Source organism: Periophthalmus magnuspinnatus, chromosome 17 (genome assembly GCF_009829125.3).
Source record: "Periophthalmus magnuspinnatus isolate fPerMag1 chromosome 17, fPerMag1.2.pri, whole genome shotgun sequence".
Taxonomy (NCBI): domain Eukaryota; kingdom Metazoa; phylum Chordata; class Actinopteri; order Gobiiformes; family Gobiidae; genus Periophthalmus; species Periophthalmus magnuspinnatus.
Window position 1 is genome coordinate 7836725 of NC_047142.1, and position 23515 is coordinate 7860239.

A 23515-nucleotide genomic window follows, 5' to 3' on the forward strand; every position below is an offset into this window, starting at 1 on the left:
CGCGCTGTAGATTGCTGACAGGAGATTGCTGTTGTCAGACAAATGGGAATGGAGAACGCTTCTGAAGAACAGGGATACACCCGAAAGCCATCAATCACAGTGTGCTGAGGCCTTCTCGCTCCAAACCGCACAAACAAACCCTCGCAACACATGCAAAATAGCCCCGTAATACATCGATAAATCAGTCCAAATGAAGAGAGACCAGAAAGGGCCTGAATTAGATGAGTTTTTCAACCCCAATTACAAACACTTTGGTGTGAGATGGCTATAAACTAGATCTAATAGTCCACAGCTCAACATTTTCAGACACTGACATAATATTTCACCAGCAAGCAATATATTTTTTGCTTAAAGAGGTGAAGATCATGAGCACAATCGAATACAGCCAATAGGGGAATGTATTCTAGGGTTGAACAATAAATTCATTTGAAATAGCCTTATTATTTGCAATTATCAGACTGCAGTATGCACATAAACGCATTCAGGAGCTTTATCATTTGAGAGAAGACTGACATATGAACCATTAAACTAATACAAAACAGGATATTTCGTTCTTTGCAGAGGACATGCTATTATCGCTAGATATATTAAGCAGCCCTATTGAAGGTTGCATCACTTAGAAGGCAATATTTAGAAGCAGAGATCTAAAAAGACATTTGAATCTTTGTGTTCAGCATTAAATAGAAATAATTATTGTGTTTTGTTGTTTTATTGTTCTTTGCCTATATATCGTCTTATCTGTATATTTGTATTTTATGTAAAGCACTTTGGGCAGCTGAAGTTGTACTTAAATAGGCTATAGAAATAAAACAATACTTCTAAAATCAAGCTCATGCAATTATCATTTAATTATCCAAACTTGTCCAGCCAAATTGAACCCAAACACACAAACAATTGAACCCTCACTAAAACATGAAGTAGTCTCATAACGGTCTTTCCTGTCGTCATATTGAAGGTGCACTTTAGTATTGTGCTCTATTCCACTGAACTATGGGATTTGTAGATCATTACATTTAGTTTAACAGCTTTACACAGCACCTTCCATTTTCAGAATTGGGATTTTAGAAAACTGTGGAAAAGTTGTTGGATAATCTGCCAATAACAGAGAAGAGATTAATTTGAATTCTGCATAAGGTTGGCTGATACAAGTCTTAAGGATGAACCAGTCTAAACCCGGACTAGAGCAGGATTGAGATAAAGGGGATTAGCAGAGAGTTTTACTGTGTGCCTCATCCCAAACTACTGGAGTAAAAAGTCAGTGTCCTCTGGTAAACATCTGTGTCAGCATGGGACCTAATAAAACCTGCAAGTGTGTGTAAGTGTGTGTGTGGTTTGAGTGTTTGAGAATGTGATTAGAAATAGATAGAGCTAAGTGGCCTTTCAATTCTCCACTCCTATTACACAACAATGACACGTTTAGGAAAATCACTGAAGCTGATAGCATTGAAAACCTCGCCATAAATAGTCGAAGATAAAAACGTAGTAATTCACCGGGACCTCTTTGCCCCGCAACTGGATTTATTTGCTTCTAATACACAGCCCATCATCATTTTTGTTTTATTTGTTTGTTTTTGAGATGAATTCCTGTGGCATCTCGCTTCAATCCATTAACCTCTTCACAGGGCAGATGATTCCCCTGGTTCTGGTACACACAAAAAAATAAAAATCGCCGAGTCTCATATATTGTCTTGTCCTCTTTGTTGTGATTTGGCTGCTACCAGTGCTGCGGCTAACAAATGAAACGTCGCAGTGATTTATGTTAGCGTGCAGTCGTTGGCTCACGTTGGTCTGAGCAGTGTTAATGAGTGTGGCCGCCTGTAGATTAACTAACAGGAGGCCGCTGGAGGAAATTACACTTCCTCGTCACAACCTCTGGCTACGGCCCTGGAGAGTTTTCTATCAGACGGCAGACGGCAAGCTTTTAACCTTGAGCCGCCAAATGGCAACCGATGAGCTCCCTGTCGCGTGGTAGACACTATTTCTCAGGGCCCTGTCTGTGTTTGACTTCGTCTTATCAACAGACTTAGCTCTGGCCGCGATTCACACCTTTTAACGCTCAGTTAATATCGCCATTCTCTGGATGTGAATGCCTTTCTTTCTGATTATCAGTGTTTTTTTCCTCTAAAGCAAATCTATTGGCTCACCATTCTGTGCCTTCACAGCAATCCTATCTTTCCCTCCCTTCTGTCCTGCTCACAGTATTTGTATGCTGCTCCTCGCTGCAACACCTCATTAATTCATACTCTCCTCCAGCCTCCTTCACCCCCCCTTTCAGGAGCCACACAATAAATGCAGAGAAGAGGGCACGGGCTGAGGTGACTTATGCCGAGCATATAAAGGAGCTTTGTTAAATAAAAGTCTGCATGCGCATTAAATACACTTACCTTGACACTGCGTGCTGTCCGATGAGGGTTCGAAGCCAGCCATGCACGTGCACGATCCAACAGGAACCATCCACTCCCCATCTCCGTTGCAGTACAGCTTTAGAGGCACGGACACCTCCATGGCATTGGTAACACAGGCCCCAGGTGCGATCACCAAAGAGGTGGCCTCGGCTCCTGTGGCCGTTTCAGGGAAGACAGCAAAGTTGGCAATAGTGGTGGAGCATTTCTTGAAGAAAACACGGACTGAAATGAGAGACATGCAAGCGCCCAGGTCTTGGAAGGCCAGGTAGAAGCCAGCTTTGGACAGTGGGCCAAAACTGCGCACTTTGGTGTTTATCCTGCCCGCCTCGAGAAGAGAGAAGCTCTCGTCCGGAGCTATGGTGTCCACCTTGACATATGGGTTCTCTCTCCATTGGGGGGTGGTGTCCGTGGCCGTGTCGCCGTCAGACTCATAATAAAACAGGTTGAAGGTCTCTTTACAGGAGCCGGGGATGTTGGGGATGCTTGCACAGTCACGCACTGAGAACTTGAGCTCCACGTAGACCCGCAGCACGCCTTTACGGGGGATGAAGTCCGTCCGGAGCCAGTTGTTCTGGTTGGGCTGGCGGACGTTACACACCTGGTAGGTCCGAATGGGGCTCATGGAGTCATCGTAACCGCTCACCTCCTCCCACTGCAGACACAAGAGACAGGAGCATGGGCACAGAGGAAGACAGGAAGGCAGGGAAGAAGGAGGGAAAGACAAGGCAAGGACACCCAGAACTAGCGCCTGATTTAATGGGATTTAATTGTGATGTGCAGCCAACATGAGACTTCGAAAAGGGTTTAATTAACATCATACAATGAAACATTAATAAGTAGATGGATGCGCAGAAAAGATAATTGGCATGTTTGAATTATAGCTCAATGTATAATTTCTGTAGATTATTTGTAAATCTTTTGTCCCTGAAATGTTCGTTCTGAAGACTGGAAATGACCTCGCTGTCGTTGTGACCTCATGAAACAATGAAGCCTGAACAGAAGAACGGTGCTATAAACTTAACCGGCCATTATACCCTTTTCATGCAGTAACGAGCTTCACAAATTAGCATTCTAGAGGAAAATGGTAAACTAAACACCTATCTGATCTATGTAATTATAATAATAGTATATATAATGCCAATAAAAAAAACTTAACTTAATCAAGACACCTCGTTTAACATGAGCATAAGGGTTGATATTATAATATGTGTCCAAAAAGCAAATTTTTATATTTTTATTTGTATTTTTTGTATTCTTGAATGGGTTTTGCTCAGATATACTTTGTCAGTCACACAAATTCTAAATACAAATAAGTCATAGTCTGATATGGGCTTTGGGAAATCAAAGTAAATATATTCCTGTCTTTGTTTTCCTACATTCAAGTGTGACTATCCAAATCTATTGTCTGGGCTCCTTCCTCTTCTCTCCTTTGTTAATATAAACCGACCAATCGCATTCAGACTTGAGAGAGGAGCCTCAGCTGGACTCGATCACATGACCATATCAACCGTGACACTGACGTCATGCTGTATCCCAAACACTAACACTTGCTATTTTATTCACAATAAAAACACAGTGATTATTCTGACTCTTTCATTTTGCCATAATTGTCTGTGTCAATTGTGGTTAAATAATGTTAATATAATATGGTCTAAACACAGCTTTTGAAAAATAACAGGCATGTGTGATGTTGAAACGGAAGCGCACGTCCAAAAGTGTGATCAGTGTGAAAGGCCGGTGACGAATAATTTGCAGCTAAAACGCTTTTAATTGCTTGAATCGCTCAGAAAATTCCAATCATTATGGACTATTAATAGGCAACATTTTCCCATTAGAGACATTTCACGCATTGGGCTCATTTGAATAACAGTTTGGATCGAGATCATGAGTTAAAGGTTAGGAGGAGGATGCTGCAGCTGTGGCATGTGCTGCTCAGGACTTTATTTGAGAAAGTGCCTACAGTCGCTATTAAAGCCTTCTATAGGAGCCGGATCCAGTGCTGCAGTGGGGATAGCGCAATCAAAATGGCCTCAAGAAGAGATTTGGTTTCTTTAACATATAAATTTGTTATCTTGGAGGAGATAAATGAGAGGATCAGAGTGGAAAGCCGTACAAGTCCCTGCGTATAACATCGATAATGCAAACAGATACTTATGTATTAAAATGCTCATATAAATGCACCGCAGTCAGCATGACTGCATGGGAGCACACAGAAGAATAACATATAGAAACTTGAAGGCTTCAACATCTGCAGCGTCATTTTATCTCATGCATAAGATAAGCACATGGGCTCTGCAGTGCAATGAGGAAAAATCGGGTTAATCAAATGAACTATTAAAAGATAGGAGAGACTTAAAACTTTACTTTCTTCATTCATCATAATTTAAGCCACAGACAAGAACAATATGCTATTTTAAAAGTAGGGCCTAATATAATTTTGTATATATATATTTTTTTAACTGCTTCATGCTCACCTGTTCATAGATAAATACAGTAGATTAATTTCTTGTGGGTGTAACCAAAACAAGACAAGTTGTAATTGTACCAACCTGTACTATATGTTTACTTTAGCTATGACTACCACATACCTACAATATAAAAAAGATTTTAAAAATGTAAAAGAAGCTCTCTGATTTTGAATTACCAATCTAAAACCTTATTTTATTTTATTTAATTCTAAAGCAGTTAAAAAGGAACTAGAACTAGTAATTGTTACCTACGACCTGGTACCTTAAATGTGTAAAGCTTAATGCTAACTAATGAAAGAGATGCCAAACTGCTCAGCCTAAATTACTATGGAGCTCATGAAGGGTCCATGGATCAGATGTGTCTAGTTTAAATGCACATCTATAAAAAGGTGTGTAAATTAGGACTAAACCTGTGTTCAGGACAAGGCCGTGCTGGTGTCCATGGTGACAGTGCTGTTTTAAATGGTGAATAACATTAGACTATGATAAATGGCATCTGTGGTCAATATATTTAGTCCATTAGGAAGTAACCTTGTGCGAAGTCAATCTTTTTTCTTACTAATTCCCTCTTGGACCGAATGCTTAGTTTCCATAACAAATGAGTTCAGTAGAAATTGATTATTTCAACAGGAAAAAAAAAATGCATAACTCATCTCACGTCTCGGAGTCGGCGTGCAATTTACTCCCAAACGATGAGCCCCACGCTGGACGCCTCACTGTCGTAAATCACCAGCAACACGTTTGACGCTCGGGCTGACAAATATGATAATTGCAGGCCGGAGGAGCAGGTCTGCCCCTTCGCCTGTGACATATGACTTCATAGGATGGCAGGACGTACGCAACTGGCCCTCGGATGCGAAAAACGGGGGGGAAGCAATGAGAAGCCCTGCCTAGGCCCGTTTCCATGACAACCCAGCATTTCCATTGACTGACTTTGCGCTCACGTAGGGAAGACAAATTACAGTGGCCGAGAGTGGGGGAGGTCTGTCAGGCTGTTAGCCCTGGGGTCAAATTCATGTTGTTTTATTTTCTCACCGTTCCTATAGGGGGTATCAGCTGAAAACCTTAATTCCTGTCCGTAACACGCTCTGGGGTCCGTTATTATAAAAGACGCAGACACATGCTTTGAATTACCGGTGCTCTGTCCTCAGGAGATCAAAGCTATAGCTAATCTGCGACGTATCAGATTGTTTGCCCATTTGATTGTGTGGAAAAGTGAATACTGTTCCTCTTTGTTTATGAAGTTTGTACGATTAGGTTACATGTATAATGAACATGTCACACATAATCGGAAATGAATCTATTGAGAGTATTTCTGTAAAAGAATGATCATTTCATTAGTCACATGATGTCCCAACTTGTCCCATGAACACCTATTTCCTGAAGCAAAGGTGGGTGGGGTCGATGTAGGCACCCAAACATATAACAACAGCAGCACCTCTACTTTGAGTTAGTGCCAAGACAAAGATGAAATTATACCAGCTTCTAAAAAATAAAGTATGAGGATAAGCTCTGAGATGCTAATGCTAGCTGCCACTGGCCCATTTATAACCACGTGTAGGCTACAGTGTGATAAGCAGTCACCTCTGCATTAAACACAATGCAGGTCTGTTTTGTGTCCCCTCAGGGTCCAGCAGCCTGTTTGACGTCATGTTTTTGTATTGACTTGGCACTCCTGAATTGTTCACTTTCCTAATGATGCACTGTTGGCTGATGACAATGTGATTATATCCTAAGATTGAACTGATTTCACTCTGTCAGAACATTTTACTATAATTCTCAGTATACTTAGTAAACGTTGCATATTGTGGAGTCCCATTTCTTTACAATGCCATACAATATGTTTCTTATTTGCGTTTGTAGTAGGTAAAGAAAGCCAACATGCATGGCACAAAACAAAGGCATAAAACAGTAGGAGGTGAGTGGTTGGAGGGAGTCTGGGCCCTATTAACAAGCAAATGGAACAAATGCTTTAAGAACAGGGGAACACACATGCACTCATTATTACACTTACCCCGCTTTCTGGGAACGTGGTCCACGCCAGCTCTGTGGTTGCCCACCGACTGTCCATGAGGGTTTCTGCAAATTAAGAGTAGGAGGATATAAGGTTGATAAAGTGGAAATAAAGAGCGCAAGGAGGAACAAAACTAAATCACTAGCAAAGCATTACGAACCCCACAAGAGTTCTTCCCTGGAAAAGATGCATCGAACAAACTTTCTCATCTAACCTCCACCCACGCGGCCTGCAGTTGTTTAAAAACCTTGACAATAAAGAGCCTATCTGTGATGCGGCCTAATTAAAGCTACTGTATGTGTTTGGCAAATCATGCCCGTTTCAATATTCATTTGTGGGAACGAGAACAAAGCGGATGAGGGCCTTCTTTTCTAGAGCAGAGCATGAAAAGGTCATAAACAAGGAAGTAATCCAATATTTCAATTAAAAAGCACACTTTGGAGTTTATATGGGCAGTAATCAAGTATTCATTAAAACAGTCATATTCATGCACTAGGATGTAGAAATGTGCTTTACTGTTCAGAAGCATATATGCAAAGTGTTGATTTTTTTTAAACATAAAAGTGAACAGACTGTGTTATATCTTGCAAAGCTTAGTACATTATTTATTTTTCATGTGGGATAGAAGAAACGCATTAATGCCAATGTAATTCACACCAATAAAACTATATTTTTTGGCTGGTTTCATTCACACATGTTTAACACATAAGCCCTGCATATTTAGGCTGAGTTCTTCTCTCAAACAGAAAACATTTTATTCCACCTTGTGATGTCATCATGTGGTAATACAGGAAGTGCTCCACTGTGTTTTTAAACTCCATACACCTTCATTGTAGTTATCAGCCCTAGAATTGCCCATCTCTACTTAAGTAAAGGTAAAAGGTAGCCATTAACGTGAAAACTACTACTACATGACATCACAAGGTGGAACAGAGGATTTTGAGCTTTGGAGATATAGACAGATAGAAATATAAAAGGGTTACTTAAACATATGTGAATGAAACAAAACACAACTCCATGTATGTTTTTGAGGAGTTAACAGCATTATAACATGCCTTAAAGCTCGAGAGTCATACTAAAAAGTCACATTCACAGGGCAGAAAACCTTTTCTGAATAGCTTTCGATGATCTTGAGCTATATACAGAACAAGTATAAGGCCACATAGACTAGTATACGCCCATGGACCACTATGGAACCTACCTGCACAGCTGAGGGATGGCACAGATATAAAACCACATGGTAATATAAAAGAAAGTGCTAGAATTTAATGATCTATTGTCTATAAAAAAAACAGTATTTTTATTACCATTCTGGTATTGAAATCAGTATTGAGTGTCCAGTCTATTCCTTAGAAAAACAGTTTGACATTTTAATATTGTGACAATACTACCAAGCATACTAAACAATTTGCTTAGAGCACCATATTTATTAGACCAGCAGCTTGAAAGAGTCAATAGCTCTCAGAGACTCTGCTGTCGACTGCTGTCATTGTATTTAAAGAGCATGGCCTCTTAGACATCAACTGCTTGTGTCTCAAGTGTCAGCATTCAACATAAAATGCCACTCACGCTGTAGTTATATACGTATAAAAGGCTGTTTCTGCTGATTTGGTTTTGAGGTGGTGTATACATTGGACACCTGCCTATAACAATCAAACTTATCGATTCAAATGTACAGTTAAATGTCACCACCCTGTACATGCATGTCTTTTGGCAATGGGAAGCAGGAACTGACCGAAAACTCCCAGGTGTAGCTGAGGCAATTAATTGAATAGGAAAGGCAAAGACAAATGAATGCCACTTGGTCCATAAAACGGATCCATTTGGCTGCGACAGTTACAGGGCCGTCTTTCCCCTGACGCAGAGAGGTGAGCGCAGGACAAGCAGTAATCACACCAGAGCGGGGAATTAACACTCTGATCAATGAGCATTGTTGTCTGGCCCTCTGTCCGCTCCTCACCTGGCTGGCTACGGGCCGCCGAGTCCATCACGGCTCCTCAATGGGACTACAGCTGTCTCCGTGCTCACACCCATTGTTTCCTGCTTGTTTGCACGTAATCGCGGACAATTACACTTTCTTGTCGACGAGACTTGGTGACACAATGCCTGCTGTGCACCATTTGCTCACAAGTTGTTGATAACAGCCCTAAAAGCAGGGTGCGAGAGGGTAAACAAGAGGAGTACAACAACAGCAGCGGGAGAGGAGGAATGCCAACGTTTTAACAGATACTTTGTTCTACTGTATGTTTGTGATTTTACTGAGGCATGGACAAACTTTGAGCGTCGCCCTTTCATAATGCCTATAATCTTGGCAGGTCTTGAAAGGGTTGACTCTCATTACTTCAAAACTGAATCAAAATTCTTAAAGCTTAAATTTAAGTAGCGATTCTTAACACCTTGCATTAGAGGTTGGAGAATCTATTTCGCAAAATGGACAATATCGCAACTGTTGTTCTGCAGCTACATAGTCTATAATTAAAACTAATCCAAATTACATCAAATAGATAGAAGCATTAAGGTAATCTCCCAAAATAAGGGTATAAAGTGATATTTCTGCCCTTTCCTGGTTTCTGGTTCATTATATGGCAGGACTGAACCTCAACCAAGAGATTTACGGTGACTTTTTGACATATTCCTGATGCGTTGTTAAAATATTGTCTAAATATGAAGATAATGCAAACAAAAAGCCAAACAGAAAACGTCATGATATTCACTATCCACTATCCCATTGGCGCTTTTAAATTGGAATAATACTAGTCTGTATTATTGTAAAAAAGACCTAGGCAGATAAAACTGTAAGTGTTACTAAGATTTATTGCTATATTGTTCGAAGGCTAACAATATTTATTACTGCAATGTTCTCATATAAGTATAAGTATCTGACAAGTGACTGATGAAGTGATGATTTTATTGTAGTTTCACATTTTTTACATATTTTATTTTTCATTCTATGGAGACACAGACCTTTGACATTGCAATATACTATGACGACAAGCACTAAGAAGACAAGACAATCGCATCGGCCATTGTTCCTCGACAAAGGCATCATAGCGGCTTGTCCTTGGCTTTTGTGTGCTGGTAATAGATGTGCGCTGATTGAGTGGAGAGATCATTGGTGCATCTGAGTCCCAGCTATAAGCAATGTTTACAGTCATTACCTAAACCATACTGTGTGTCTTTCTGTGAATAATGAACCGCGAGATAGGGATGGATTACATCTGTGGCATTCAGCTCCAGAGGATTTTCAACACAAGACAAAACCAACATTGATCACATTATCGGCTAAATATGGGTGTCAGCCTATTTATCGATGTGTTGTGCTGCTCAAAAAAGCTCATGCTGGCCTCTTTTGTCCTGTGGTAATAAATAAAGAAAACAAATAATAGACTTGAATAAATTGAATTGTGATTGTAAAGTGTGAATATAAAAAGGCGGATAAGTGGTTTCTTCCATCGCACCTCCAATGGGTAAAATTAATGCACAAATTTTAAACAGGGCTTTCACAACAAGAAAGCATAAAAGCATTGTTACATTGGTATGCATGAAGATGTTTTAGTGGGTTTGTTTGAATGATTAAGCGTATTTGCATGGCTACACTAGGCCCAGAGCGGCTCACGGCTGAATAGCGGCGGACTACATGCCGTTGATCCCAGGATGATCCCAAGGGTGCCTGATCGGGTGTACTGCTCCTTTCTCCTCCTCCCACTCCTGCCCACAAGCACACTCAGCCTGAATTGTAAGTGTGTGGAATGACGATGCAATGTGCAAAAGCAGACATATTACGCAGACTTGGCTTTTATGAGAATTTAACCATGACATAATGGTATTCCCTCATCAATAGCTTTCTCTGAATATTGTATTTTCATATAAGGTTGAGTAATCACTATCTGGCTTTTCAGGCTTAAAGCTGCAAAACCATGCATATGGAAAATAGCAAAGGTTTGTGAGGGCTGGGAACAAGTTAGAAAAATTTAAATACCTAATTCCTTCACTGTTTGAAAATCAGATACCCCAATTTTAAGCACTCTGTTTGCACTTATCACCAGCACACAGCTCTGTGCTTACGAGACACCGGGTCTTACATAAATACAAATTTGCTGCTTGCTACAATGAAAAGCAACTAAGAAAAAGCAGTTGAGAAAGTAGAGAATCAGCTCTGAAGTTTTGAACTGAAGTCAATGGACTCAAACCTACAAGTTTCTAGTAGGATTTTTAGATGAATATTGCAGTTTACTATGACCAAAATAATGATCTAAATGTAACAGTATATGCAGTATGAGGCAAAAAAGTAAAATCTCTTGAGAATGAACAAAAAACTTAGTTCAGGGACCTCTGTAAGCAGAATCTAACCCTCCTTATGTGAAGTGCTACTTAGACGAGTGGTGCAGAGAACTGACGGTGGGAAATCAAGCGTTTCGAGCTGACCCTATCACCAGAGAGAGACATTTCTGAACCTGCAGTATCTACAGAAAGAATAGTGCCACTCTGTGCTATAATGTGAATACTGTCAATGCAGGTGAGCAAACCAAGCCATGATTATGAGAAATTTGACGCTTTTAAATGTAAATAATTGTAATATATACATTTACTATTGTTCTATCTATGTAAACTGCAATAAAGACATTGGCAAGGTGAGGTGAGTGCCTAACTGCCCTTTGATTCAGTTTTGCTTAAGACCTGGCTCAGTCTTGCTCAGGTTTTCAATGTATTTTGGTTATTTGTTAGTTAAAACGTTGCTCAGTATTAGAAGATCTGTCATGACAATTGCTGTAACTACTTATCATTCAATAAAATGTATATTTCAACTCTATTATGTGTACCTTTTCATGGGATTATTCACATTTGAGCTGTTGAGGGTTGACCAACAGCCATATGCATGACTAATTTTAAATACTGACTAAATGAAGTCGTTCATTGTAAATTTATTGCTGTTGTTCCTGGTTCCTGGAATTACGTCGTCCTCTGGTTAATGTGACATAATGTAGTTTCAATATTATTGTTCTGTAGCAATAAAATGCATCTAATGTGTACTCTTGACAGGATTAAGTTATCATGACTGTTAAGTCCTGTTTACTTTATAGTTTACTGTTATGTAAAGGCTGGTTAATCACTTTGATAGAAATATGCGCTGCCATTAGGCCTGTCAAGTTAACAAATATTAAAGCATGAGGTACTGATGAAATAAATATAGACGAGAGCTGATTTAAACCACAAAAATATTCTAAATTCTAAATATTGTTCACAAATTATGAGCTGCAATAGATAAACAGCAGAATGAAACACTTAAGTACTTAGTTTACATCTATAAATCTTATCATATAGCCAAAAAATGACCATCGATTATCCAATAGTGCAAAGAAAATCTGCACACAAAAATCTTGTGCCAGCTTCCATATATTGAATGATAAGCTGATATAGTTATTATCGTGACAGGACTAACTGCCATTGAAAATTTTGGGTGCATCCTGGTTTGAGCCCCATTTAGTCCTTATGTAAAACTGGTTTGGTTCTGGTCTAGTCTTGTTTTAGCTCTGATCTAGAACAGATTTAGTTTCAGGTTTAGTGTTTCAGTTTTCTTGTAGTGTGTGTGCAAGTGTGAATGCACCGTTTAAGTTGTTTAACCGTGCTTATAAAACAATGCCAATGTTAAAGCCATGTATAAGAACATTTTGCACTACAAATCTTTAGCCATAATGTTACACAGACTGTATTGGCACCAGTGGAGCGGTTGACTTTTCTCTTGTGTTAAGATCCAGAGGGTGATATACAGTAGTAGTTCACAATCTCTCAGGGCCTATATGTTTACTGAAGCTGACCAGGTCTTGACCATATACCAAGAGAAGAGATATTCTAGACCTTTGTTGCAATATATCTCTCTATTTAAACATCTGAGTCCAATCTGAACTGCACACATAAGCCAAAAAATCACTTCTGTTCAAATGCAGGCTCTTTACATGAGTGTTCTGTCATCTCACTAAACCCCAGGTCCATGCTGTACAACCCCGCCCCCCTACTCTGTTAAATTTACTAGACCTATGAGATTGCTTTGCTGCCATAACTCAGATCTTGAAATCTCCCCCATATCCCATAAAACTACACCAGGCCCAAGCCATTCTGCCCCAAGGGGTAGGAGAACAATGCACACCAGCACCACCCATGGCATTTACCGTTTTTCTAATCACCAGGGCTGGAAATGTCATGCAATTCTGGATTCGTAGCATGCACACTTTGGGGGAGTACATCTATATGACTTATGTTTTATTCACTTTGTTGGACCAGGAGCATTGCGAAAGACGAGAGGGCTTGTACACTGACACTTGCAACCAACTGCAAACATATGAAATATTAACAGCTCTACACCATCATCTGTGTGATCAAATATGAAGATGTAAATAACTTCTGGATGCTATACATCACGTGGGAGATTCTTTTGAATGTGTAAGCCTGATTTCACAGAGCACTAAGAAAGAATAATTTTGGCCAGCTCTATATCATTTCGGAATGGCACCTGATGTGAAACCTATGCAAACTTATATTAAAATCACTGCTCACAATGATAAAAATGACTTGCATATTTATGTTATACTGCTGATTAGTGGCCCAGTGGCAGAGCCGCTGTGCATGGCTCCTACACGATAAATATTTTCAAATGAATACATACTTGTCTCTTGTTTTGAATAGGTTTTGTACTGCAGCAAAAATACTGTAAAAGTATTTTACAAATAAATAGTGTCACATCACTTGAAAATAGGTGTCATGTTTATTGAGCTCTGTGAGAGGAGGAATCTTTACTTAATCATTTGTTGTATATTTCAAGCACAGATTTATTGCTCCATCATTTAACCAGAGCTGATGTTGTGTCCAGGCTGCAGATAAATCTCAGCCCTAATCAGCGTCTCCTCTTTGTGTCTATGAGTTTGTAAGAGTGGTTTTATTTCTCCATTGTTCACAAGTGTTTACCCATGGGGGGATTTGTTGAATTTACTAATACAGGCAACCTATTAAACCAGGGCCAGTGTGTGCACTCCCATTGAGTATCAATTGGTGCTATAAATAAAGATGAAATGAATGAAAATCTTTGTGGACAGAAATGCAATGCCTTGCACTTTTCTTCCTGCACCTCCACTCTATTAGATTATTTTATAAGATACTTTAGCAGCCATCACGCAACTACTTTATGTGAAAATGACTGTAAATAAATGTAATACAATATAAAAGTGTCACAGTTGTCAGAGTTCTTTATTGCAGCCAGTCTGTCGGGATAAAAACTAGAGACAAGTCGTCTGTAAGCTTTTGTAAATACTTCAATTTGCACTCCAGCTTGCATCATCCTCCTCACTTGCATATCTGTAAAAGCTAATCGCAGCCATGTGTCTAAATCCACTGAGTAAGCAGCTAAAGTTGCACGCACAAAACGCGCAGGCTCATTCTCTTAAGTGTGAAGTGCCCTTGGTGCTTATCCTCGGAGGACAAACATTGGTTAACCCCTGCGCTTTGAGTAACAGTTAGGTTTGGGAAACAGCCCGATCATCTCCGTGCAGAGCCCCACAGGGACGCGGAGGACTGCTGCCCGTTGCATTGATTCACTTGCTGACACCAGAATTGATGAGGGATCAAGCTGGCTACGGTCCAGCGGAGGCAGATTGGACAGAGAAGAGGAGAAATAGGGGAAGAAAAAGAAGGGGGAGGTATGTGGAGAAATGTAGCCACAGCTCAGAGGCGGAATAAAGAAGGATGGGTTGGGTGGGAGCGCGTTGCTCTATGTGGTGAGTGGCAAAGGGTGGACTCCCCAGAGAAACACTCCCACTAGAAGCTCCTGGGGACGACTTGTTAAGCCATTGACCTTTAATGCGCACTTGTCGTTTAATACGTTACACATGTTTGTCCCCGGGGTGCTTCATGGGACCGGGACTAGCCCACTCTGACCTGTGCTTAAACATCCACTATGATTGGCACCGACCATTGCTTCATCCCTCACCCCATTGTGAAGGCATTCGGGCAGCGCTTTTTGGGTAAGGTGGGGCAGGTGGGCATCCTCGCCGAGGTGATAGTGGTGGGTGTGACAACAAGAGGGACAATAGCAACAGGGCAGTCCTCCTCCATCCGCATCGGAAAACACTGAGGTGTCACCAAACACGCTACAGCCACACCGCTGGGAATACTCAGTAACTGTGCATGCATGTACATACAAGGGGAAACAGTCAGTGCGCACAAAGCCAAAACAGGTCGATACATTGACAACACTGATTATCTAAAATCCTGTATGGAGTCCCGTTCAGTGTGGAAAACGAACCCAAACGCATGATAATAAAACAATGCCAGTTTTGCAGCTAAATAGTATAAACATATCTCCAAAGTAAAAATCCAGGAGCTTACCTTCTACAGCCAGGACCACAGGAACAACGAAGCTGCACAGCCACAGCAAGTAATCCATTGTCATAAACCAGGCGTTTGCAACATGAAGAACAGTGTGTGTAGACTTGGATGGAAGGATGGAGACTCAGACGCACACCGCAGCAGCAGAAGAGCTTTTTGTTCCTCTCATAGTGCAGCGAGAGGAGCGTTTACCGCCCCATAGTCGTGAATATCCTCTCACAAAATGTCCAAATTCATTGGGAAAAATCCTCTTTTCACACCCAGGTACTGCTGTTGTAGACGCGGAGTTGTAAACAATACGGTGTACCCCTTTGGCAGTCTCTTCTTTATGTTACTTTACCAACACCGAAGCCCCTTCGTCCAGCGGCGCATCTTGGCACCACAGAGCCCCGTGCGTAAAGGCTGTACCCGGCTGCGAACTCCGGTGGGTCCACGGTGATAAGACCGCAGATTCGTTCAGAGCAACTCCCGCGTTTGGCTCTACTTGAGTAGTGTGAGACCTGCGTCGGAATGGCAACAGTGGGACAGACTCGTACACCGCGGGGGCTGGGGGCTTCGGCAGCGCCAAGACACGAGAGAGAGAAAACAAGCTTCCGGTGAACGCCTACACAATAAAGACACTATTTCTGTTGAGTGGATTCAAGGTGCGTAATCAGTGCTTAATTTGCAAATGAGACGGAACAAAAAGTGGCTGTGGGTGTCCATACAAGGCCAAACCTTTACCGGAATGCACACAGTAGAGAGTATGAGCCAAAATACAACGCAATTGACCATCTTGGTCATATAAAAGGCCATTGTATTTGAGCGCGTTTTTATACATACGTAGCACATGTGGCGATTTTCATTCACTCTGACTCAAGTCACAGCGGCACGTGCCACTGTAACCACCCCGTCCGGATGCCCTCCCAGACGCTCTCCCCGCACAGCACTACCCTTCCCTCACCTGCTGCTCACACAAGGCTGTGTACAACGCTACAACGCTCAGTCTGACGGATGCCCTCCCACGCGCTCGCTCCCTGACCCCGCTTCAGAGCGCAGCCCTCGTGCGCTCCATGTGTCGGCGGATCTACAGTAATGGAACAAAAAGTTGTACAAAAGCTGTTCATTCACATGAGGATGTTCAAACCATAGCCAAAGCGTCTGACTTTACCTGTATTTAGTCCTAATGCTGCGATGTCGGACTCCATCACATACTCGTCTCTCTGTCCTGAAAGTGCTTTTAATATCGTGAACAAATGAATCCCATTTTGGCGCTTTGGCTTGTTAAAAAAGTGAGTTGCAATTTAGATTCAGAACTCGGGATGGACCACACTAAGAGAAGGGGACAATGGCCCGAGATCAGGCTGTGGGACAGCTCTGTGTGGGACAGTTCTGTCCTGTGGGACAGCTCTGTGGGACAGCTCTGTGGGACAGCTCTGTCCTGTGGGAGCTCTGTCCTGTGGGGGCGGAGGGCTTAATTCTGCTAAGACACAAAAGTCTGTGTTTATATTATTCAGGACTTTAAGCTATAAGTCCAGTCTAGTCTCCAGTCTCGTTACCTGATCAAAGGAAACAGTTGGCGGAACGCACTCTGACAGTTGCCGGATCCTGTTCCCAGTCAAATCAACTGCCTTTACGCGTGTTACTGCCTTTACGCGTGTTACTGCCTTTACGCGTGTTACTGCCTTTATAGGCAACGAGTAACAACACTTTGACTTTACAGCATAGGCTTCATAATAGGCTCATATTATAGGTTAATGTGCAGAGCTCTACACAGATCTCTAAAGCCGTTTCTGAGACTACATAGGGAAATTACTGCCAATTTACATCCCTTTGTTATTCAAATTGGCTTAGTAGCCTATTGGGTTTCATTTGGCTTTTCAGTTACAAATTAGCCAAAAACGAACTAACAATGAATCAACAAATTTGTCTCAACGTGGTACAGGAGAAAAGATTAGCTTAACAATTATTGGGAAACTTTCACTTCCCAATGTTCCCGATGATGTTACTACCAGACCTCTCTCCCACAGGCCACTCTGCTCACATCATTTGGACGTGCTTAGGCTACTCGGTCTCATAGTCTGTATATGTCTGTATATGTGATAGGCCAACTTTAGGCTACTGCAAACTCTATAAAGAAAAAAATGACATTATATATTGAGTTGTGGTTGTGGTATGATCATTATTTGATGAATCATTAAACATACATCTGTGCAACCTAACTTTATCTGGGGGGAAGTATTTCATAGTATCATAGTATGGCATTGGATTTATATATTTATATATCTTGCATTTATTAAATTAAAGACATTTGAAGAAAAAAAAAAAAGCAGTGGGTTATTTTTCAGATGTCCTATCCTTGCCTGTAAGTGTATAACAACTTAAATTAAAAACAACATTGCAAATATGTATAGAAATGTGTGTTTACCTTAAATAAACAAGATAGCAGTGACAGAGGTGGTGAGTCCCCATGGGTGAGTCACTATCAGTTCACCCGTTAGTGATGTCATTCTCCACCTGCCGTCAGGGCAAGGTTACTGGAACAGGTCATAAACAGACATCACTGGATAAATTTCCCATTAACTTAAATTAGACTGTTTAAAACTAGAACTATACACGCGTAAAGAAGTATGCTTTAATGTGAAATCCAAGCAGCTGTACTTCCTTGATCATTGCTGGCTTGATGTTTTCAGGAGGAGGTGTGTGGAGAGGAGAGAGTGATGGAGTGGGAGGTGGCAGCAGGGCGACTGGTAATGTCCACACAGCCCAGAGATCAGGCCAGCGGTCCGGTCCATTTGTCTGTCCCACCAGGAGCCTCACACCCACACACATGCACAGACACATCAGCCGGGCAGAGAGATGTGGTTGAATGTCGATCAGATCTGGCATTAAATGGAGCAAAGCCGCATCAATACGGGCTTTGATAATGGTCCCAGCAGTTCTTGTGGGATATCGAGCAGACAATGGGGTGACCAGCTGGCATCTGTTCAGAGAGGGGCACAGATGACTAAGAGGCAATGGAATACACTTTTTCACACACAAAAACCAGGAATAGGGAAATGCAAACTTTACTTTATTAATCATAATAAGCACCATTTGAGTGGACACATTGTATTTTTCACTGCTGAAAGTAGTACCTCGCAATGAAATGCACAGGAGTAGATACAAACCAGAGGAACTAGAAGACCATCATGTTCCCAGTGCTAGGCAGACCTAAAGTTGTTGAGACAATATCAAATAAGTAAATCAAAACTAAATCTTTAACATGACATGTAAAATAATATAAGCATGTCGTATAATGAAACACAACTACAAGAGGTTAAAGAATGGGAGTATTTTGTAACCAATATAGTGAAAGGGAATATAGGAGTATTTAACCTGACAATCTTGTATACTAATGACACTTATACTTATTCATAAGATTTTATTATTAAATACTGAATGAATTATCATAGCATTAATATTGTTTTCTGTAGTGATTGTCTGCATGAATCAGATGACAGAAGTCAATGTGTTTGACCACAGTTTTGCCTGAATAATGCCATAGGCTGTATTTTGTGACTCCACTAAGGAGCTGCTCCACATTGGCTCATTCCTAGTCTCTCGCTCCCTCAGGGGAGTTTATGAAGGCAGACACAGTTTAGCCCTCATCAAAGTGATATGTTCAGTGTGCACTATTGTCCACTCTGGGTTCGTCCTTATTAGCTTGTGTCATACTCTGACCTCTCCCTGCCTAAGTCCTGCGGTTGCCCCCTTTACCAAAACCCCTCTTTTGTGTGAGTGTTGGGCTCCAGTGGAGAGACTCTGTGCTGGCTGCTAGTTGGTCTCAGCTTTAGGGACAAGGCTTCCCTTCACACAGCTAATTCATTCGTCTGCGCCCCTTAGACCCTCCCACCTCCTCCCCCGACCAGGCACCCCTGCAGAACCCCAAGAACACACACATTCAAATGCCCCCGTCCTGTCCTGTCTCACACCCTTCTCTTCTACGTCTTACACCCCTCCCCACTTTTAGAGCGTCTTTTTGAGTGTGCTCACCACCCTGCTCCATCAGCCAAAGTTTCCTTTTGTGCAGCGGGCTTTGTGCGCTAATTAACTACAGTTCAGTTCCCAGCAGGCTCGCCTCATCCTCAAAACTGACACCATGATGGACAGCCCCCTTTTACTTCCTATAGCCAACACAGGGCCTCACAGACAACACAACTCCCACAGGATGGTTTAAAGATTCACATGTTTGCCTATATAAAATTGTGCACAGCAGAGGTTGTGGGTTCAATGCTCAGACCAACAAGCACACAGTTTCTAGTGTGAGCTTGTCAGTATTGTTGGTTTCATCTTTTCAATTCATGGACTCATTTGGACACACAAGACATTGCATTTCGAGTATTGAATTTCTATTTCAAGAACTGATCGAGTGATTAATTCAAATTTGCACTAATATGAAAATTGGTGACCTTACTACAAACTACATGAAGCAGTTGCAGCACTCTGAGTTTCACTTTTTTTCTCTCTCTTCTTCTCAGAAACCAATGTGTTTTTGGCCTGTTCAGATGTGCCTCAGTGCTGCCTATTCCCCTGCAGCCTATTAATGCATGTGACGCTTACTCTCTGAAAATAAAACTGTCATGTTTACTTGGTCTTTCACTGTAAAACACACTGACATTCCTGGTTTGACTCATGCAAACTGCAGTTCACTACGAGCAGGCAGACAAGGTATTCCCGGTTGTGTCAAACCTACTCATATTCTGAATCCTTCAAGTTAATCTGTTTTTTCATGCAGGTGTTTTTATCCAGACTTATATTTGACTTCTAGAGGATTTTTTAAATTAACAGTGTAAAATTCTTATTTTTATGTTTACTGACCAGGCAGGGCGATGTGCGTGCTTCAGCTGACGCTGCGACAGGTGGAGTAAAGAATTGCCACACTGGATAGGTCTTGTGTCTGTTTTTGCAGATGAGAAATCAGTGCTTATAGGCTTAGGGAAGAAAAAATACATATTTCACAGAGCGTGGCAAGGAGTCAGAGATGAAGTGCATGGGGAGGACTGAAAAAAGGCTCTCTGTGGGATAGCAGTGTTAATCTGACAAGAAGGATGCCAGAACAGCAGCCAGAAGCCAGAGTGTCTGCGAGTCTGTGACTGTCTAGAGTTATGCATCCGGGCCTGTGTGTGTTTGGCTGTCATCATATAAATCAAATGTTATATGATAAGGGTTAAGAAAATGTCAGTGCCATGAGGATTTGCACATGTGTATTACAATGCCTTACAAAAGTCTCGTTACTACGTTTTGTTTCACAGATGATACAGTATTATACCAGGATTCAAATAAAGCCAAAACTATACATATTTCTTATTTCGAGCCTTTTCAATTCTACTCTTCTCTTCTTTATAGCAGCATCCACACTCTGAAGCTGTCTTGGGTATTTAAACGTTCCTCTCTTGACTTGCTTCAACCCTCGAGTATACTGACACAAGGTGCATTGTCTTTTAAGATTTCAAATTGTCAACATTTCTTTACATTCACTGTGAGGCCTGCTGCTTCACTCTACTCTTCTATTCTGTTTACAGGCATTGGGAGTTGTCGCTCTAACTGTTGTAAAGTTGGATCTGGAAAGATAAAATTATTTAAATGTATTCTTCTAACAACATCTGTTCTACACCTGCAGATTGAATAGTTTAGGGGAGAGCACACATCCTTGTCAAACACCCATCTATAGATAGCTTAGCTATTAATATTGCATTTCTTTCAAATGGTAATGCTCTTGTTAGTCTTGTGTGTTTTTTCATTGTGAAATATATATTTTACAAAAGAAATTACAGTTAGCCCTCAATCATTCAGCTCCATGCAAGAACAAAACAACCAGGGAATGGCCCACCCACATTTACTCTAAAGCTGTAAAAAGTAATCTATAAATCACAGGGCAAAGTACAAACAAAGTCATCCTATATTCTGTTTAAATGCACAGCTGTATTTTCACTCTAAAATACATCATTTCATTCAGGAGATTCCAGTTTTGTTATTTTTACAGTCTGTTTTAGATTTATTGATGATTATTGAAAGGATATAGTATAAAAGACATAAAAGAAAAACATTTGCTGAAATTGTACTATGCCATGTTACTTCTTACATGAACCCTCTGAACCCCAAGTTTTAATACAGTATGTTTAAAACACATTGAAAATCATCAACATCAAACATTGCATGAGAAATAATATTTGTAAATGTTTTGATGAAAAAAAGTGTTAAAATTGTAACTCAAACTCAGTGTTATGTTTTAATGAGTAATTTTAAACCTACAAAACATGTATCTAATCAACTTTCTAAATGATAGAAATAATATGAAGTCATATAATGTAGCTGAAACATTCAACATGAAATTTCCCCTAGTCTTTCAAAACACCTCCAGCATTATTAAGAGGAACAAAGACATGGAAAAACTGGTGAGAATAACGGTGCTAGTTGAGTTTAGGAAAATGTGCAGTGTCGCCTGGCCTCCAGTAATTCCAGACTCCAGCATACAGAGGCTGAGTGAAAGTGGTCTGGACTCTGTGGAGGAGGCTCATGGTACTTAGAGAGATGCTATAAAATGACAAAACCCCTGCATTGTAGTCCAGGTAAACCCCTATTCTGGACGAGGCTGGACCAGAAACCTGGGACTCGACTGAGTTAAACCGAAATGAATAACTGCTGGATTTACACTCTAAGGCCCAGGATTTATCATTGAATCCAAATCCACATTCAGCAGAGTTTCCCTCTCTTTGAATATCCTTGTATGAAACTGCTATACGAACCCAGTGCCCACTACGTTCCACCTCCCAGTAACAGCGGCCTGTCAGACTCTCTCTACTCAAGACCTGATCCCAGTAAGTGAATCTGTCTGGATGATCAGGGTAATTCTGCTCTACACCGATCACTGTTGCTTTTCTGTTCCCATCAGAGAGTGACAGATATTTGCTTGTGGTGTTTGGGTCCAGTGTGATTTCTGATGAATATTTTAAGAACTCCTCTCTGGTGCTGGGTTCATCTGGCGCTGGTAAAACCTCGTCTGGACCCAGAGCTTGTGAGACGTTGGCCAGGCCTTCTTCCAGAGTGAGCTGGAGTTTGTCCCTGAGCGCTGATACCACTGGGGTCACCTCCTCAAACTTGTGACGGAGCCCTGTGTGAATCCTGACTGTCTTCTGTGTGAGCTGTAGAAACTCTGCGTGCTCCAGTGTGTCCAGCTCAGAGATGCCCTTCCTCAGCTCATTCATGTCCTGTTGCACTTCGTCCTGAAGTTCTTGGATTTGGCTCAGTTGGGTCTCCTGATGGGACCAGATCTGCTGCTCCACTTCAGAGCGTGTTTTGTCCAGGAGAAAGGCCATGTCTCTGAAACTGTCCCCGCTGCACTGCACTGCTCTCTGGGCAGAGCATCTGATGTCCTGCGCCTCCTGTTGGAGACTCTTCAAGTCTGTCTCTTTGTGCTGGAGACTCTGGAGCAGCCGCTCCCTCCTGGACTCTTGGTGAAGTTCTGCCATTTCACCTGGATAACACTGACAGTGAGTTTTCACACAAATGAAAGATAAGTTTAGAGCTAGAGCTGTGGCTCCGCCCACTGCTCTGTGTGGTTCTAACCAGGAAACAATGAACAAGGCAACAGTTTAAAGTCATGACCTCTTATAGAAATACTTTAATATTAAACTCCAGCATGTGTGGTGTAACTAAATGTGTGTTTAAGTACCAATGAAAAAAATGCATCTTTTCTTTAGTTTTATCAATATTGTTCTTTTGGCAGTAGCAATGCAGAAGTAAAAATCTGTGATCATATGACCACCCACCCACCACCTCCACCTCCACCAATAAAAGGGAAGTTCACAGACAGTTCATCACTGAACTTTGTCATAAGATACTGCTTGAATTCACCAACTGTTACTATTGTTACACCAATACAATTGAGAGACACAGAACACAGAATTAGACCTAAACACTGTTTTGATTAGACAACTTGAATAACACAATCACAAATATTTTTGGGATTCTTTTATTTTGTAGTTAGTTTTGGTTTAACACAATTTGCTGGCTTAGACCTGTTGGGAATTGTACTGGTTTCAATAAAGAACCTTATTGGCCATTGTTTCACTGCACACACTTTGAAATTAAAGTAAAGTTTTGTTGTGGAGACTCTGACGTTGGCTTGTTTTTATGACCAGAAACTTGGCATCACCAAATATTGCACTTTATTTTCAGCAGCAATGAAAGATGTGACGTGAAGCCCCCATGCAGAACCAAGGCATTTTCAG

General features: G+C 41.2%; 2 protein-coding genes across 3 annotated transcripts in view; both read right to left on the reverse strand.

Annotated features, from left to right (window-relative positions):
* The window catches only part of ephb3a (eph receptor B3a), a 33925-nt gene extending 18111 nt beyond the window's left edge, over nt 1–15814 (reverse strand). For both annotated transcript variants that reach the window (XM_033982565.2, XM_055228683.1), the window contains exons 1-3: nt 15264–15814; nt 6888–6952; nt 2385–3057 (exon numbers count right to left, since the gene is read on the reverse strand). In XM_033982565.2, the coding sequence (XP_033838456.1) occupies nt 2385–3057; nt 6888–6952; nt 15264–15327 (802 nt within the window). In that variant the 5' untranslated portion in view covers nt 15328–15814. The remainder of the gene's footprint in view (nt 1–2384; nt 3058–6887; nt 6953–15263) is intronic.
* A 5788-nt stretch (nt 15815–21602) lies between these two features.
* Nucleotides 21603–22753, reverse strand: LOC117385552 (tripartite motif-containing protein 16-like). The gene has a single exon (XM_033982842.2). The coding sequence runs from the start codon at nt 22751–22753 to the stop codon at nt 21695–21697; it is 1059 nt and encodes a 352-aa protein (XP_033838733.1). The 3' UTR covers nt 21603–21694.
* Between the last annotated feature and the right edge of the window lie 762 nt (nt 22754–23515).

What these genes read in the sequence shown, in the direction of transcription:
- LOC117385552 (XM_033982842.2), bottom strand. Translation starts at nt 22,753, where the DNA reads ATGGCAGAACTTCACCAAGAGTCCAGGAGGGAGCGGCTGCTCCAGAGT.